This window comes from Triplophysa dalaica, chromosome 20 (assembly GCF_015846415.1).
Source record: "Triplophysa dalaica isolate WHDGS20190420 chromosome 20, ASM1584641v1, whole genome shotgun sequence".
Taxonomy (NCBI): Eukaryota; Metazoa; Chordata; class Actinopteri; order Cypriniformes; family Nemacheilidae; genus Triplophysa; species Triplophysa dalaica.
This window is the reverse complement of record NC_079561.1, coordinates 4,230,750-4,247,327: the sequence shown is the minus strand read 5'-3', so window position 1 is coordinate 4,247,327 and position 16,578 is coordinate 4,230,750. Positions and strand designations below refer to the sequence as shown.

General features: G+C 38.9%; 2 protein-coding genes across 5 annotated transcripts; one reads left to right on the top strand and one right to left on the bottom strand.

Moving 5' to 3' along the window:
* Nucleotides 1-5,181: 5,181 nt before the first annotated feature.
* On the top strand, nucleotides 5,182-6,716 carry rps26 (ribosomal protein S26). Its single transcript, XM_056733405.1, has 4 exons — nucleotides 5,182-5,233; nucleotides 6,094-6,271; nucleotides 6,362-6,492; nucleotides 6,624-6,716. Exons 1-4 carry the CDS (start codon nucleotides 5,231-5,233, stop codon nucleotides 6,657-6,659), a joined length of 348 nt encoding a protein of 115 aa, XP_056589383.1. The 5' UTR covers nucleotides 5,182-5,230; the 3' UTR covers nucleotides 6,660-6,716.
* A 761-nt stretch (nucleotides 6,717-7,477) lies between these two features.
* ikzf4 (IKAROS family zinc finger 4) lies at nucleotides 7,478-16,363 on the bottom strand. Of its 4 annotated transcripts, XM_056733277.1 has the most exons (9): nucleotides 15,542-16,363; nucleotides 14,706-14,845; nucleotides 14,416-14,470; nucleotides 14,039-14,143; nucleotides 13,574-13,873; nucleotides 13,285-13,452; nucleotides 12,171-12,323; nucleotides 11,957-12,088; nucleotides 7,478-11,076 (listed from the first exon to the last, which is right to left on the bottom strand). In XM_056733277.1, the coding sequence occupies exons 3-9, from the start codon at nucleotides 14,453-14,455 to the stop codon at nucleotides 10,292-10,294; spliced, it is 1,683 nt and encodes a 560-aa protein (XP_056589255.1). In that variant the 5' UTR covers nucleotides 14,456-14,470; nucleotides 14,706-14,845; nucleotides 15,542-16,363; the 3' UTR covers nucleotides 7,478-10,291. The 4 variants fall into 4 exon arrangements, with proteins under 4 accessions (XP_056589255.1, XP_056589254.1, XP_056589256.1 ...); XM_056733276.1 differs by having other exon boundaries at nucleotides 14,706-16,363; XM_056733278.1 differs by having other exon boundaries at nucleotides 14,416-14,466; nucleotides 14,706-16,363.
* Nucleotides 16,364-16,578: the final 215 nt, after the last annotated feature.

The window sequence follows — 16,578 nt, the reverse complement described above, 5'->3', positions numbered from 1 at the left end:
GCTCAAACTTGCACAAAAAAATAAGCTCTTTTGTTTAACATGATTCAATCATGCGCTGTGGTTCATCATGTTTGAGTCATGTTTTCTAAACATGAAATTAACAAGTAGAGAGAACATGAATGAATCAAGTAAACTCAACATGAATTTAACATGTAGAGAGAACATGAATGAAACATGTAAACTCAACATGAAATTAACATGCTAAGTGAACATGACTGAATCAAGTAAACCCAACAAGATACTCTTCTGCACAACTCCTAAAACAGACCTCACAAAACAGAATACTAAACTCTATACTCTAATAGCAAGCAACCATTGAATCAATGTTAAAATTATTAATGGCTTGAATCAAAATAACTTTTGCACTCGCAATTCATGTTGTTAAAATTAAATTTCATCAAATCATTATTATGATCAATGTTATTTTGAGTTGGGACCTTGATGCTTGACATTATTAAGTCAGCTTCTCCATTTCTCTTTCAATGCTTGTGAATGTGTTTAATGAAATCATTTGTAAAGCATTAAGAAAGTGTACGGTCACAACAGGATAGTCATAGTTGTTTTGCTTTTTTTGGTGTGTTATGAAAAAAGAAGCAGTATTTAATTTATAGTAAGTGATTTGTGATTGATAGATCGATATGTTCTGGTCACAAAGTTTTTGGGGCAAAATAAACAAAGCTTTATCGACATGTTTAAACATAAACACTCATCACACAAACCTCAACAATGGTGACAATCATCAATCTAATTTAAAATAAACGGATCAACTGCAATGCATCCTGGGAGTCATGACTGAGTTTTGTTCTATGATGTTACCCAGCATGCATTGCACCATGAAGATTTCTTTTGTTGATTGTCACCCTTGTTGAGATTCATACACTGATTCTTCATGTCTTACTGATTCAGAAATGTTACGGTATTGTGAAAATCTTTTATTCGGTTAATTGTCCATAACACTGCTTTAATCTCCTCATCTGTATCATTACTCTGCATTCACATATTAATAACAGAACACACTCAAATTGACTAAAGAGCTGCATAGTGATTAAATAACTATCACTTTCTTACCCCACTGGATCATAATTCTCTTTGCCACAACAGATGTGTTTTAACACACATGGACAGCTAAAGAAAATGTAACATTAAAACTCAAGAGCCCAACTAAAGCAAACTCTGATCACAATAATGGTGGTTTGTTCTTCTACACGTTCATTTCATGTTAAAGTTACTTGATTCATTTATGTTCTTGCTCATGTTAATTTCTATGTTGTGAAAACATGACTCAAACATGTGGAACAACTGTCCATGATTGAATCATGTTTAACCACAGAAACATTTTCATAGTGTAACCTGCATTGTTCAAAATATTTCGTTTGTGTTCTGTACAAGAAAGAAAGTCATACAGTATTGAAATGACATGCGGGTGGAGAAATAATGACATATATGGTATTTTTGAGTGTACTGTCACTTTAACAAGGATTTATACATGCTGACACTATATAACTCATTGTAAGTTCATGTTATATAATGCATTTACTATTGTTAACAAATACAACTTTAATGTTACCAATGAATCAAAGTACGTATATGGTAAGTTAGCAGACCTGCTGAATAGAGCACAGTGGTGCAGTGGTCACATGCAGGGCTGATGCAGTGTGGGCGTATGGGTTCAACAGAATGTGTGGATTCTGCACAAACCCCAAGGAGGAAAATCACTGGTACATCAAGACAAGAATCCCAGCATTCTTGAGTGTCAGCTCTGAGGAGAATGGTTTCGGCATCCCAGCATGCCTGGGATTATATGTGTGTTGGGAGAGTGTGTGATAATTGCGAGGTGTGTAAGTGTGGTTGTGTGCGGACTTCGGAGTGCCTGGGCACGGCAGCTGGGAAGCAGGCAGAATCCAGGAGATTTGAACCCTACATGCTGCCTGACCCCCTCAGCAGATGGTGGCTCCGAAGAAACTGCCATCTTCAATCACAAAAGACTGCAGTCTTGTAACATCTCCATCATTCTTTCATACTGAATCTTGGAACTGCTCTGAGAGAAGAAGTGATGCTAACCGTGACACGGCATTAGATGCTACCATTGTTTACGCAAACGTTTCTGGGAGAAGAAGACCAATTTACACCTTACATTTAAATTGATATGAAATGAATATTATGATGAGTAAATTCGCTGTTAAATGATTTTTAATTGATCATATGAATTACGATCATTGCTGTTTTTATTTACTTATATAATCATTTATAGAAAAATACAAAGATGATATGTATATTTGAACTTGCAAACTGCTTGAAATCCTTCAAAGATTACCAGCAGTCCTTGGATCACAGTTTGGGAACCCGTGGTTTATGCATCTTGGAAAAGAAATTCATAAATTGAATTTACGATGTCAACAAGATGATCTGATCCATATGAGCACTACTGTGAAATCTTTTTACACTCAGGGCCCGTTTAACAGCGCACGACAAAAACAAAAAAAACAAGAAACTGATAAATCAACTTTAATGAGGATCTAAATTAGACTTCTGAAAAAACAACATAAGATTTATCTTTAACTGAGCAGGAGGGATGAGATCGACATGAAAATCAGTACAGAGACAGAGAGTATTACATAATTTAGTGCATAAGATAATAATCTATACCGCAGAAACAGGATCCCTGACACTCAGAATGTCACTTCTTTTGAGTATGTGGAATGAGAGTTGGTAGTAGTACCAACTGTTAGACTGATGTTTGTTGCTGATGCTTATCACAGTGAGGTACACAGTGTAGACGTTCAGACTGAAGTCAGATAAATCTGTATAAACATTATCTGTGAAAGTGTATAACTGTGTGTGGGCGATAGGGCTTGACGGCTGTAATGATTTAGGTGGCAATATCGACCCCCCTCTTAACATACCATGACCTCATGAAATAGCTACTCTATTGAGGTGACAGGCTGTTCCCAGTAGGCCTGTTTCTCAGCCAGGCTAAATCATTTTCCCTAACAGATGATAGCGGAAATAAAGTTCAGATTTAGGCCTACCGCCACATACAATTTATTCCTGCAAGTTCAGAAATGCTTCAAAAATGACAATAATAACTCCATTTCTTTATGGAAACTCACTGCCTGCATTGTTAATTTAGCAGATTGATCCAAAGTGACTTTCAAATAAGAGAAATGTATCAAAATATTACGTTTAAGAAAACATTTGCATTTCCTTTTGTTATCCAATGTGTCAATTAACATACTTCCAATAAAAAAGTTTATTTTAATATAGAATAACGAAGACACCTGAAAAGAAAAACTTCGTAGCTTCACAACATTCACGCCTGTGCCACTGTGATGATATATTATAGTTTATCCGAATTAACAGGCTCCCATCATAGCCAACCCTGGGGAAAAAGATATCAATGGTGCATTGTCTAAATGCAATCCACTGGGGGGAAAAATGGTTTAAGACAAAGGAAAAAGCATTGGGGTTTTAAGTTTTAATTATTGGGTTTTTACAGCAACATTGGGCAAGTGTTCAGCTCTGACACATGAGCGGTGGAATGTTTATTTGCTGCAGTTTAGGGGCAAAGCGGTTAAAGGAACACTGACACATTCCACTGTCACCCTCTTTCTTTATTTCTCTCTGCTTCTCTCACTATTCAATTTCTGAGCACAATGATTGATGGTCTCCGTTCTCAAATGTAATTTATAAAACGCTAATATCACAGTCACAATCTCACTGCAATTTCTTTCCTAAAGTATGACTAAGGTTTTAAATGTGTCATGGCATACTATTACTACAATAGAAAGTGATGCTACTGCATACGAATACCTTTTCACCTCCCCAGTAAAGAAAACATTTCTCTTGGCATCAGCTCCTTAACTTCAGTGACACAGGGGACACAGTCAACCGCAGGAGCTACACATCCACGTTTCTGCTTGCATAAGGCTGCTTGCATAAGGGAAAACACCTCCCTCGATTGCCCCCACCCTTCACCAACACCTTACTCCACCACCCAACACTATAATCACTTCCAGAAACAAACCCGAGGACATTTCAGAATGTCATCAGCCAACCGTCAATCATTTTCCACAATCTCACCTCAAAGAAATTATAACACTGATATTCTTAGAGGTGTGTTTGATGTGCCATTCTTGAAACACATTGGTCTTCAGACAGCTAAAGTGTTCAAGAAGAAATCCTATTTAAGTAGTTTTTAAGTGTCACAATAAGTAAGGTAATAATCACCATGTCCCCCATAATATTTATGCTATAAACTTTTACATTTTGCTCATAAATTTTGTTATGTCTTTGGCATTGAACATAAATTAGATCATGGAAATTGAATAATTTTGATAACCGACAGCCGCATTTTGGGTGAAGTAGAGGGGTCTTGGTTGCATAACAAAGCTTTGCTGACATCTAGTGGTACAGGAGTGTTTTAAAATCACTGTAACAGTAACAACACGCTCATGCAATCTGTCCGTTTAAAAATATTCACATTAACCCGTAAAAGTACAAATCTGTATTTTAAGTCATTTTAAATCTTTGATTTGTCTCTAAAATGATAATGCTGTATTATAGTGTGCTGACGTTAACACACAATAATGTATTAAGTGTATACTTTTTTTCTTACGTTTATACGTGAGCAGTCCTGATGTCCCTTTACGTTTAATTTTTTTTATTCATATATGTGACCTTGGACGACAAAACTTAATGGTACATTTTTCGAAATTGAGATTTTGACATTATATTAAAGCTAAAGAAATAAGCTTTCTATTGATATATGGTTTGTTAGGATAGGACACTATCTGGCGGAAGAGCAACCGTTCACAAAGCTGGATTTGAGGGTGCAAAAAAGCAAAATATTGAAAAAAAATCGCCTTTGAAGTTGTTAATCTGAGGCCCTGTAGCAGGCAATCCACTCACAAAAAGAACGTTTTTATAAATTTACACTACGAAATATATAAAATATCTTCATGGAACATGATCTTTACTTCATATCCTAATGATTTTTGGCAGAAAAGAAAAATCGATCATTTTGAACCATACAATGTATTTTTGGCTTTTACTAAAAATGTTCCTGTGCTACTTAAGACTGTATTTGTGATCCAGGGTCCCAATTTTTACAAATAAACTCAGATACTGGCGACTTTTATTATATTAATCATGGGCTTCCGGCGTCTCTAGACGAGTACATGTAAATGACGTCATCGTTCTTCCGGTCTTCTCGACGCCTCTCTAAAGCAAGATGGTGAGTTTTCCCCTCGTTACAACAGAGGGCCGTCGCTTAATCCGATATTATGACAACTAAGGCACCATTTACACGGCAGGTCTTGATGCTTAATCGTGATTTGTTGCCTATATCCGATTTTTTCGACCGTCCGTTTACACGTAGTATGAATTGTTACATATATCCGATTTACGTGCTTACGCTTCCCAAACCATTTGAAACATCGCGCATGCGTGAACGCCATGATGGACGAACGCGAAATGTGCTTGACGTTAGCTCTGCGATATGTGACAAGTTCGCCAAACATTAAATAGATTTTGAGGTGGATGAGGAGGAAAAGAGCTATCATTGCAGCCTGCGCATATGCTTTGATTGTTTAATGTCTTTGATTTAACCGCATACACGTTTTTTTTCCTGTTTACAATATGATGGGTCATATCTGATCTGTGTCACATTGGAGGAAAAAAATCGGAATTCGGTCACGTTTAACTGACCCCAAGTATGTAGAAGAAAACGTGATGACATTTAGATTATGTTATTCATTTAAGCGATATTGTACTCAAGCATATCAATCTGAACCACTTATGTTTTCCTATTGTCTGCTAGATTTAACCAAACTTAGCGATGGTTCCTGTATATGCCCTGATTTTCTCTTGTTATTTGTAAAAACTCCGATAAGTGAGGTGATATGTCGCAGTATCATTACATTTTGTGCCTGTCCCTTCAGACAGGTTAAAACCGCATGATAGATAGAATAGGATTAGTATAGTAGTATATAATAATTGAGATTCTATTTGAATTCTGTAATTGTAACTTTAAAATGATTGCTTTATATTCTTTAATTCTTATGTCATATGTATTTTCTTGTTAAATCTTCTCAGACTAAGAAAAGGAGGAATAACGGTCGTGCCAAAAAGGGACGTGGGCATGTTCAGCCCATCCGCTGCACAAACTGCGCCCGCTGTGTGCCCAAAGACAAAGCCATCAAGAAATTTGTCATCAGAAATATTGTGGAGGCTGCGGCTGTTAGGGACATCTCTGAAGCCAGTGTATTTGACTGTGAGTCAACTAGAAATATAAGAATCAGGATGTGATACTTTAGAGGAAGGCAACTTATTTGTACCATGCCAACTTTTTGTCTTTCTACAGCCTATGTTTTGCCCAAGCTGTATGTGAAGCTGCATTACTGTGTCAGCTGTGCCATCCACAGCAAAGTCGTGAGGAACCGATCTGCTGAGGCCAGGAAGGACCGTACTCCTCCTCCACGCTTCAGACCCACTGTAAAAACATTTTTCAGATAAGCATATGCATGCATATTGTCCTTTATGCTGTGCTGTTACCTCATTTTTAAATCTTTCAAAATAGTCTTCAGCATCATCTAATCATAAATTATTTTGTTTTTCCATTACAGGGTGCTGCCCCAAGAGCTCCTCCGAAACCCATGTGATCTGGAGTTGTTTCCAAACATTTGTATGTTAAGAAATAAAACTAACAAAAAATAAAATGTGTTTGTGTATTTGTTGTCATAAAAGGTCAGTTTTCTTTAAGATGGATCAGAAAAGCAGCTTAATAATAAAATCGCCAGTACTAGACCTTACTAGGATGGTCAGAAACCTATTTTTTTACATCTTCCAATGCTAATATTAAAACTGCAGTTACACTACTAATAAGCAACACTTTGAAACCAGTGGGCTGAATTGAGAAGAACTGCAAAGACACTTGCCATATGTCATGCCATGAAACTTCGAAAAAAAATCAAATTGAAGTATGCTATTTTTATATTCAAGATTTTTAAATGTTATCTGCAGGACTATTCAGGCAAATTAAAAACCTACAAAAAAAACATCAGTTTTTTGACTTTATACAGTTTATACAATGGGATCCAATTGTCTGAATGAATGCATGTCTATATTTAATCCTCCAAAATACAAATCTAAGGTTTTAAAAGCTCAGATTACCTCGCTGCCATTGAATTAATGTGATACTGCTTGGATGGCAAAGATCATCAGCAAGTCCAAAGAGCATTCTTTCACAACAATACTAAAATATAAATAACAAAATATTTTACCAGTAGTCTTATTTTTAGATCACAATGTATATATATACACCATATATATTCTGTAATATTTTGATGTTGGAAAAAAAATCTGCACGTATTGTGCTCACCAATTTTACCTCGTCAGACACGTGGTGATTTTTTATTAAGACTGTGTGTAGTTTAGAGAAACTTAAGAACAAATGTGTAGATTTTTAAGTTGACAGAAGTTACAACAAATATTACTTTATTGGACATGAAAAATTACTTCAACTTAAAGTAGGGTTACACTCTTTAAAAACAAGATCAAATAAACAATACCTCTTGAAACCAACACACCTTCTATAGAACATGAGGCAGTTTTTTATATTTTAACAAATCTGAGGTAAAGAGTTTTTCTTTGTCATATACATTTTTCTCACAAAATATTTAAAAACATTGAACCCAGGGATAAAGCCCAAGTATGACAGAGTTTGATCCCTGCCTCCCCCAAAATGCTATTTCTCTCTTTCCCAGTTGCTGCTTTTTAAGGTTGCTTCACAGTTCATAAAAGTTTGAGTTCGTCACACCTCGGGGATAAGAAATATGAAATGGTGCAGAAAAGAGCTGGGTTTGGTTTAGAGGAAGTAGGGAAAATTGCAGCTAATATTTCACAAGCAGAACAGTTGCAGAACCCCAGCCAACAAATAAGTACACATGCAACCTCTCCCATTCACACGCATGTTATAATTAATATATCATTTCTTTTTACCATTAAGTGCATTAAGTGTCATATATGTTTTTTGCCATAACTTCAAGTAAATAAATGTACGTCTGCAGAAAAAAATCTAAAGTCTATGAAGGGTGCAAAGTCATTGACTAACCTTCGTAAATACTGGATTTGGTCTGTTCTAGATTTTAAATTAGTTCTGTTCTCCGTAGGCTTTCACCAAGCGTACATTTTAAAGAGGCCTACAAGTATATTAAAAGTAACCAAAAGATGTAGTACCAGTTCAGTGGATTACACGTGAGCAAGGTTCTGACCACCTCCAAGATCAAGCGATACGCACATGCTACAACATCCTTAACCACAAAAAAGTGAGAAATGCACAAGCGATCGAACAAAAGAAATCTTTGAGATTCTTCAAAATTCACTCATTGGTGCTTAAGTTGTATATCGTAATTCTCTGAGTTTGTGCACTTAAGATCCACCGATAAAACAGGCCACAATATCTTGGCAGGACGGTACATAACTCGACAACAATATATCAGTCCTTTCCTTCAAAACAAGCAGCAGTTCGTACTTCGGCGGGGATTGAGCGTACCTTATGCGTGAACTCATATGGGACAAACCGCACAGGACAAGCGTACAGGATACAAGTCCAATATCGAGGGCAGAAGTCACACAAACATCCAAGCACCAATTTTTACAACACAATGAGAAATCGTCAGTTGTTAATCCTCAAATGACAGCGACCCCTTTTATTAGGAAAATAGCCTTTATAGAAGTTTTTAAAAACACCACACTATTCATCTGGTCTTTGTAACCAACGTGATATTGTATCAAATTGTATCTTGTTTTCTCTAAATAGCATTTTATCAGAAATCAGTGCAATAGAGCAATTTCCAAAAACAAAAGAATATGTTTCAAAGCTCAGTTACCAGTCATTACCGTCTGTTCCCCCTTAAAGCCATGTAATAAAATTCCCCACCCTCAGCGGCCCACCCAAAACAGCCCCGGCAAAACACTCACATTTAAGCAGAATTAGAAAAAGTGCAATCCTCCGTTGAGGTAACAACCCCTTCAATCATCAAAGTTACGGAATGCAACATGGGTCTATGTTTGGTCTGCACCGGAACAACAAGGCGTCTTTTCTCCAACAGCGCTTCGCTGCATGCTTGACATCGTAAACCATAATATGCGGCCTGCTGCGTTGTGTATACACTTACGAAGCCGGGCCATCGTAACAATTTCACGGCTGAAGATGGATGGGGGGGACTTCACATTACAAAAAAAATTTAAAACTCAATTTGATAGGCAAAATCGAACTCATTATCCCTTGAGTGAGGTCTGTTTGGACACAAGTTTGAAACAACAATCAAGATATGAGGCACAAGGAAACCAACCGGTTTGACTTTTGTAGGACGTAGGTTTCAGACTCAAAAACTAAGGCAAAATGTTTCAAGTTCATCTCCTTAAATAAAATATTAACATACGCTTCAGAAACAATAACATTATCCGAGCCTTAGCCTAAACTGCAAAGTACCACACTGTCTACGTTTTAAAATTACCCAAATTCAGGCAATATGGGCTGCATTGTACCTTCTGAATTCTCCAGCATTAAAAACCATGTGCATTTCAATAACAAGCTCATACAGGGTTCATATAAAGCAACTATTAAGGCAATATGTGTCTGTGCTCCTTATATGGCTAACATACCAACACGCCCCTTTCTTCCAGTCTTTGAGTTTTGCAATTTAAGCAGCTTGATTTTGATTCCCTCTGTCAGCAGTGCCCTCCCTGAGTCGCCTATTTCCAACAGTCCCACAGAGGTATCCTAATAGAGCACAAAGTTTGTCTCCTAGGCATAGATTTATCTCTGAAACTTTTGAGAAAATCCTTCTGGTTAAAACAGTCTACCAGGCGTTGGACTTCTATATTTCACCTACGGTTTTCATATTCATGAGGCAGACTCTATGTAAACGCCACTGATCAGATGAGTATAAACCTAATCTCACACCTGCATAAAAAGCATCGAATTTTGCTTCCCAACTGATAAAGAAAGAAACCCCACAGAAGGAAGGCACTTCTAAAGCAAAACTGTTGCGTCTTGCAATGAATGACTCGGTGTGGGAGTGCAATTAGAGGATATAACTTGCCCCCCGTTCTAATCCTCTAACACAGGATACGATCACATTGAAGATGAATAAAATCTGTTGATGTCCGCTAACTATTAAAACAAATGCTAATGTGCCGTGCCCAAATCAGGTGCAGACCAAACTAGCCGCCATGACGCCATCTCAAAGCAGCATACATCTGTACATCCCCCAATATAAACCCTTCCTCAGCCCACCTGGTGCTCCCCGCGCACAATGTGTGAAGAGAACTCGTAGCGGTCCTGGTTGCGGTGCCCGCAGATGTTGCACTCGAAGGGCTGGCGGAAGCCGTGGCAGCCCATGTGGATGGTGAACATGACATGGTCCAGGAAAAAAATGCGACAGTGCTCGCAGCGGAAGGAGCGCACTGGCCTCCCCTCCCCGTCCACCACCTGCATGACTTCCCGTGCCGGCGGAGAGCATGGACTCAACTTGGCCGGCAAACCCCCTTTGTCCCTGTCGCCCTCCATGTCCATTTCTTTGGCGTGACTAGGACTGTGCCGCTCTCGCCCACGATGGTTCAAGCTTCCGGGCGGCACTGAGGAGATGACGCACTGCTCCTCCGCCATGCTTTCAGTGTCTGTCGAATCTTGGTAACCGTTGCTCGGTGAGGCGGCGTGGCTGCGGCTGGAGGGCGCGTCCTCGTGGCCCTCCCCGGCCTCCCTACCGGGAAGCCCCATGGAGATGCCCCCTGAACAGTTCATCCGCTGCCCCAGAGGGGTTATATGAGAGTAGACAGAGCTGATGACCGGGGTGAACTCTGATAGGCAGGTAGAGTGTGGAGGCATTCGGAGGGAGCGCGAAGGATGCAAATCGTTTCCTCCTCTCGGCCCCCTGAGGAAACGCCCTCCCATGCCCACCAAAGCAGCGGAGTCACCCTCGGTGTGCGAGACCAGCATGTCCCCATCTTTTTCAGGATTGTGGTCGAGTTCATAAGGTGCTTCGGATAAATTAATTCGCATGTGCTTTTCACCTAGTGGAGCAGAGAGCATAAATTGACTTATTGACTATGAGCAAACCATTAAAATAATAATGCTATTGTGTCATTGTATTTAATCACAAACTGCATTTTCAACTATTCAAAAAGTATAAAACATTTTGAGACAGACATAAAGCGAACAAGTGAGTCAAACTGATTCAACAATATGGGCATTTTTTACCAAAGGTTTTCACCAAGTTTATTTATTTAGAGTGATTCGCATTTCGCAAAACTGCGCGGAAAACGTGAGCCGCCCCATTTACTCTCTTCAAATGACCCTCGGTGCACGTGCGGCACTTCGAAAAGTTGAACTATTTGCATCTCGATGATGCACAGACGTGTGTCGCGCGTCTACATTTAAAATACCGAACTTGCGCAAGACACAAAATGTGAATCAGGCCAAAGCTTTTTTTGTGCCTGTTTTTAAAGCATAGTTTCCCATTTGCTTTCCATATACCAGGTAAGTAAATTGTCACATGCATAACCGAACCGTCTCATACATAATGGTCCTCATAAATGGACACTTGAAAATTTAAAGTAACTATTTTATGATATATAAAGATCCATCCCTTCTCCATGTACTGCTTCTGGTTTGCACATTTTAATTTACAGTAAACCTACAAAGTCTCAAAAAATGTGCGTCCTTTTTGTCACACCTGTAACACAAAAATCTTCTCCTCTTTTAAAATAGAAAACTCATGAATACGCTGATATTTTACTCCATCATCAGTGGTTTCGTCAAATATAAACAGGTAATAAATACATTCCCTGAGAATTTATAGGTCAAGTTTCACCTAAAAATGTCACATCCATAACACTGCGATGGCCCAAATACAGACTCACAGAATACAGTAATTCAAAAGAGTGGGCCTACCCAGAAACTTCTGGGGTGTGGATCTCTTCCTCTTGGTGATGCTGTTAGCCAGTCGATCAATAAAAGTCATCTTTTCCGAGGAGGACCGGATCAGAGGTTCAGACATCATCTCCACATTATGAGACTCTTCACCTGAGAAGCAAGACGGGAGGTTGAGAACCAAACAAAAGTACCATTATCCTGAGGAAAAGCATGTGTGTAAATGTATTCTTACCGTGTGCAGGCTGGGTATTGTGAGGGGGCTGGTGGTCCAGACTCTGTAGGTAGCTGTGGCAGCGTTCTCTGTGTTCTTCCAGGGTGTTCTGTTGTTTGTAGCTGCGGCCACAGTAACTGCACTTGTAGGGCTTCCCTACTGTGGGAGAAGACACTGAAATATCAAAAAAAGAAGGAAGATTATTGATCTCAGCCAAGTGCGTTTCACACCCTACATCAGGTGTTATGTAAACAGGAACGTTACCAGGACAATATTGATGCTTTACCTAACATGAGGTGTCACATACATTTACATTTATGCATTTGGCAGACGCTTTTATCCAAAGCGACTTACATTGCAGTAACCTATACATTTATACTTAGGTATGTACACTCCCCTGGGATCGAACCCACAACCTTGCGTTGTTAACGTAATGCTCTTACCACTGAGCTACAGGAAAGCTACAAGGATTATTTCTAATATAATTACATGGGGACGATGTAATTACAGTGAATTGGTTAGACCACAGAATTTCCCTTGTCACAATTTCCCCACAGAACAAAATGAGATGCTTCTCATATATGACGTTTACAGCGTACAAAAAAACAGCACAACCCCATTTCGCTCGTGCGTCATTTCAGAGAAATCCATCAGTCTAAAAAGTCATGTCAGAACCTCTGCATCCTCATTCGAAGGACCTCAACCAGCCAGATTTGGTAACTACAGGTGAATGCTCTTCACCCTCACTTAAAAACACACGCAGGATATCCTGTTTTCATAGTTCTCTAAATGTCATACCAGACCTGTGCCGAGCAATAATTTTGTTATCTGATCATCTAGGTGACGTCCTTGACTTCATTACACAACCAATCGATGAGGTCTTATTTTCTCTCATTAGTCAGATTAAACAACCTCTGGAAGTGCAACTAGTTTAAAAGAAAGTTTACTGAAGTCTTGGGCCGCAAAATAAGCGAGACTGCACTTAAGTAGAAACAGGTTCAAATGACCTTGCCTACATTAATCTGTGCTACATCAAATGGCTTTTTCCATCCCACACACGTTTCCATCCATTTACTTTCCATCCTCAAAGTTTTATCCGTTCTCGCAACTGGCTGCTCTCGACCGATGAACTCACCGGAGTGGGTGCGGAGGTGTCCTGTAAGAGCATCGCGGCGACGGCAGGCGTAGTTACAAAAGGGACATTTGAAGGGCTTCTCACCGGAGTGGAGCTTGATGTGGCGTAGCAAATTGCCTTTCTGCGTGAAGGACGCGCCACACTGGTTACACTGGAATGGCCGTTCACCTGCCGAGACTAAGTCTATCAGTTTTCCCACCGGCCCGAAACAAAATAGCAGAGCTGCACGATTATGACAAAAAGCATAATTGGTGAGTTTACTTTGAATCGTGAATAAAAAATCACTTGCCTGTATGGCTGCGCTTGTGCACCATAAGAACATTGGGTCCAATGCAGATCATCCCACAAATATCACATTTAAGTTTCCCATTAGGCAGCCGAATAGGACCGGGTGATGCTGGCCCAGGGCTGGACATCTCTCCGCACCCAGCCTGTCCTCGCGTACCTCCAACCACCTCCACCGCCCCATCTTCTGCCAAGTCCGCCTTTTCATCTTTCCATCCTTCATCCTTCTCCTCAAGCCTCCTTTTTGCCAGAGGAGCACCACCTGCCTCATCGTCGCTGTAGAGCTCCACCTTGATGGAGTTAGCTAGACACAATAAACATGTGTAAATGAATGACTTTACCATATTACGTGTTGTTTGGTTATGAATATAGTGTCTGAGATTAAAATGATAATCAAACAAGTCATAATAAATGAAGAAATTATAATAAAGGTAAGATTTAAAAGCGTATTTTATGTAGGAATACTGACCACTGAGTGAGCGGCTGGGCGAGGACTGTTGACTGTTTGGTGTGCTCACTGAGGGTCCTCTCAACCCTGCGAAAAACTCCCGCTCTGTTGAAGAATCTCCACTACCTAAGAACATAAACACACAGTCGGGTTAGATATCTAACTATTTTGCTTTGAGAAGGTTTCAAAGAGAATCTTGATGGAAGCAAGAAAATCACACTATTTGTTCAAAGAATTACGTATAGATGATGTAACCATATTTATTGTTTAAAATATGTATATTTTTTTATCCAGGTTTAAAGCGAAAATTACTTTCAATGTGGTTTCTGTCGTTTGGGGCTCACTGTATTTAGAAACACGTGCTCCATATACTTCTCAAGTATTAGAAAGCATCTTACCTGACATGTAAGAACGGCCATTGCAATCGTCAGCATTCATTCTCACATCAGCTGCCTGCACCAAAAAATCAAGCAAGAACATAATATTTCTGTGCAATAATATTGAAGTCACAAAACCTGACTGATAAATCTATTTAGCACTTTAACACGACAGGAAACCAAATACTCTTTAGACTTAAAAATAGTGGTGCATTACAGTGTAAAGAAAACAATTAAAACAACAAGTGTTATCGCTTAAACTCAAAGAACTCTCAAAATGTATGAATTTCTATTTCAAATGAAATAAATACTTGCTGGTTCACTCGCGGTATGTAATTTCTCCCTTTCCTGTGTGGTTGCTCTGTTTGAGTTGCTGAATAATTGATACGCACACTGGTCTAGATCTCATTTCTAGCTCAACAGCTAAACTGAGTGTCCATTCTATATAATTCTAGTCTCAAAGGAAGAGAAAAGTAGTATGTAAGAATGTACCCTCCCATTATTCTGTGACCTATCAGAACAAACGCAGGTACATACCGCAATGAAACTACTATACCAGATAAAACAGAGACTAAGATTGGCTGTTGCTCAGAAATCATATAAACAAGGACAAGAAAAGTGAAAAGCTTAATTTCCTGGTAGACAATTGTGCTTATGCACAGATTTTCCAAGACAACACATTCATTTATCATTAAGCAGTTCCTTAAATTCCTTTCCTTTTAATTATTTTAAAACCACAATAGAAAAATGTACAGAATAGATACTTAATTAACTGTTTTGTCCTTTATACTGTATGGCTGTATAATGCATTGGAGACATAAACAATGTACGAACTCTTAATGACATCAAATATCAACTATATGTAAAAAATATGTTTAAACGTATAGAATATTCACTAAATATTATATCACATATATAATTAAAAATATATATATGTCTTTCAAAAACATTTAAGGCGGTAAACTGCGGAGCCAAGAGATGTCATGACAGAGGCAACAGGCAGATTCCATAAAAATCACACAGCTGTCAATGAGTCTAATAAGCGCAATAATCGGAACAGCCCATGACAGTCTGCCATCAAAACAACGAAGAAATTAATAAAATGATCATGCGCAAAACCTCAAATGTTTAATAAGTTTTCATGCACCATCGGTAAAACGTCTCAGGTACCACCGAGCAAGAGTGACAGCACGCAGAATCATGTCAATCCTGCTCTGTCTGGAGCAACGCTAGCTAGCCACCGCAGCTAACCAGCTAACGAGACGTGACAGCTCACATAAACGCAATGACACCGCTCAACTAAATTACAAACGACAGAGCTAACGTTCCTCTCAACGTTAATCGATCGGCAGCCTCCTATCGTGAAATACGCTCGATATTCAGACGTGACAAACTAAAGCGGAATTATGTTTCCTGAGAGCCCGCTGGCGTTGCTATGGCACCCAGCAGTCGACAGATGCCGTCTAGCCATGTAAACGCACCCGATCCGAGCACAGTTACCGAATTTAACGTCGTTTTTCTTCAATGACAAGCGTGGATTTTGAACGTCGTGTGTTTTTTATTACCTGACGATCGACTGTTGTTGCAGTATTTATACAGCTGAAGCGCCGTTTGTTTTCTCTGGCGAAGGCAGCATCTCCGGGATCTTTTACCTGAAACCCCAAACAACTTCCGGGCCCATGCCGGGATACAGGCCCGAATAACCTATAACCGAAAACTGACTTTCAAAACCATAATGTGGAGTGATTGTCGATAGCATCGATCCCGCTCCTACATGTTATTGAATGCAAAAGAGCGCAAAGATTAAAAAAATGCCGCTTGCTGATACTTCCAAAAGATTTATTGAAATATCAAGGACGTCGTTATTCTGACAAGTTGAGCACACCACTATTTCATTTGTAGTATTGCAAGAATAAATATACTTTTAATGTAATCATATAATTTATATATAACACGATGGTATTCAGGTAAAGACTCAGGTTGGAGTAACTGAGAAGTAAATACACATTTCTGTAGTCAAATTAAACCCGTGAACCATAAATATTGCCTGGAATTCACGCATTATTCTTCAATAAAAATTAAAGTATAGTAATAAATATCGCCATTTTTCAGAGAAATCGAGATTTTTATTTGTTCTGCATAGTAATGACAAACATTTTACTTTTTTCTAATACTTACTATAGC

Coding starts and splice junctions, on each gene's coding strand:
- rps26 (XM_056733405.1), top strand. Junction 6,272..6,361: donor TGAAGCCAGTGTATTTGACT/GTGAGTCAACTA, acceptor GTCTTTCTACAG/CCTATGTTTTGCCCAAGCTG. Junction 6,493..6,623: donor CTCCACGCTTCAGACCCACT/GTAAAAACATTT, acceptor TTTCCATTACAG/GGTGCTGCCCCAAGAGCTCC.
- ikzf4 (XM_056733276.1), bottom strand. CDS start 14,455: ATGAATGCTGACGATTGCAATGGCCGTTCTTACATGTCAG. Junction 13,453..13,573: donor GCACAAGCGCAGCCATACAG/GCAAGTGATTTT, acceptor TAGTCTCGGCAG/GTGAACGGCCATTCCAGTGT. Junction 12,324..13,284: donor ACACCTCCGCACCCACTCCG/GTGAGTTCATCG, acceptor TTGATATTTCAG/TGTCTTCTCCCACAGTAGGG.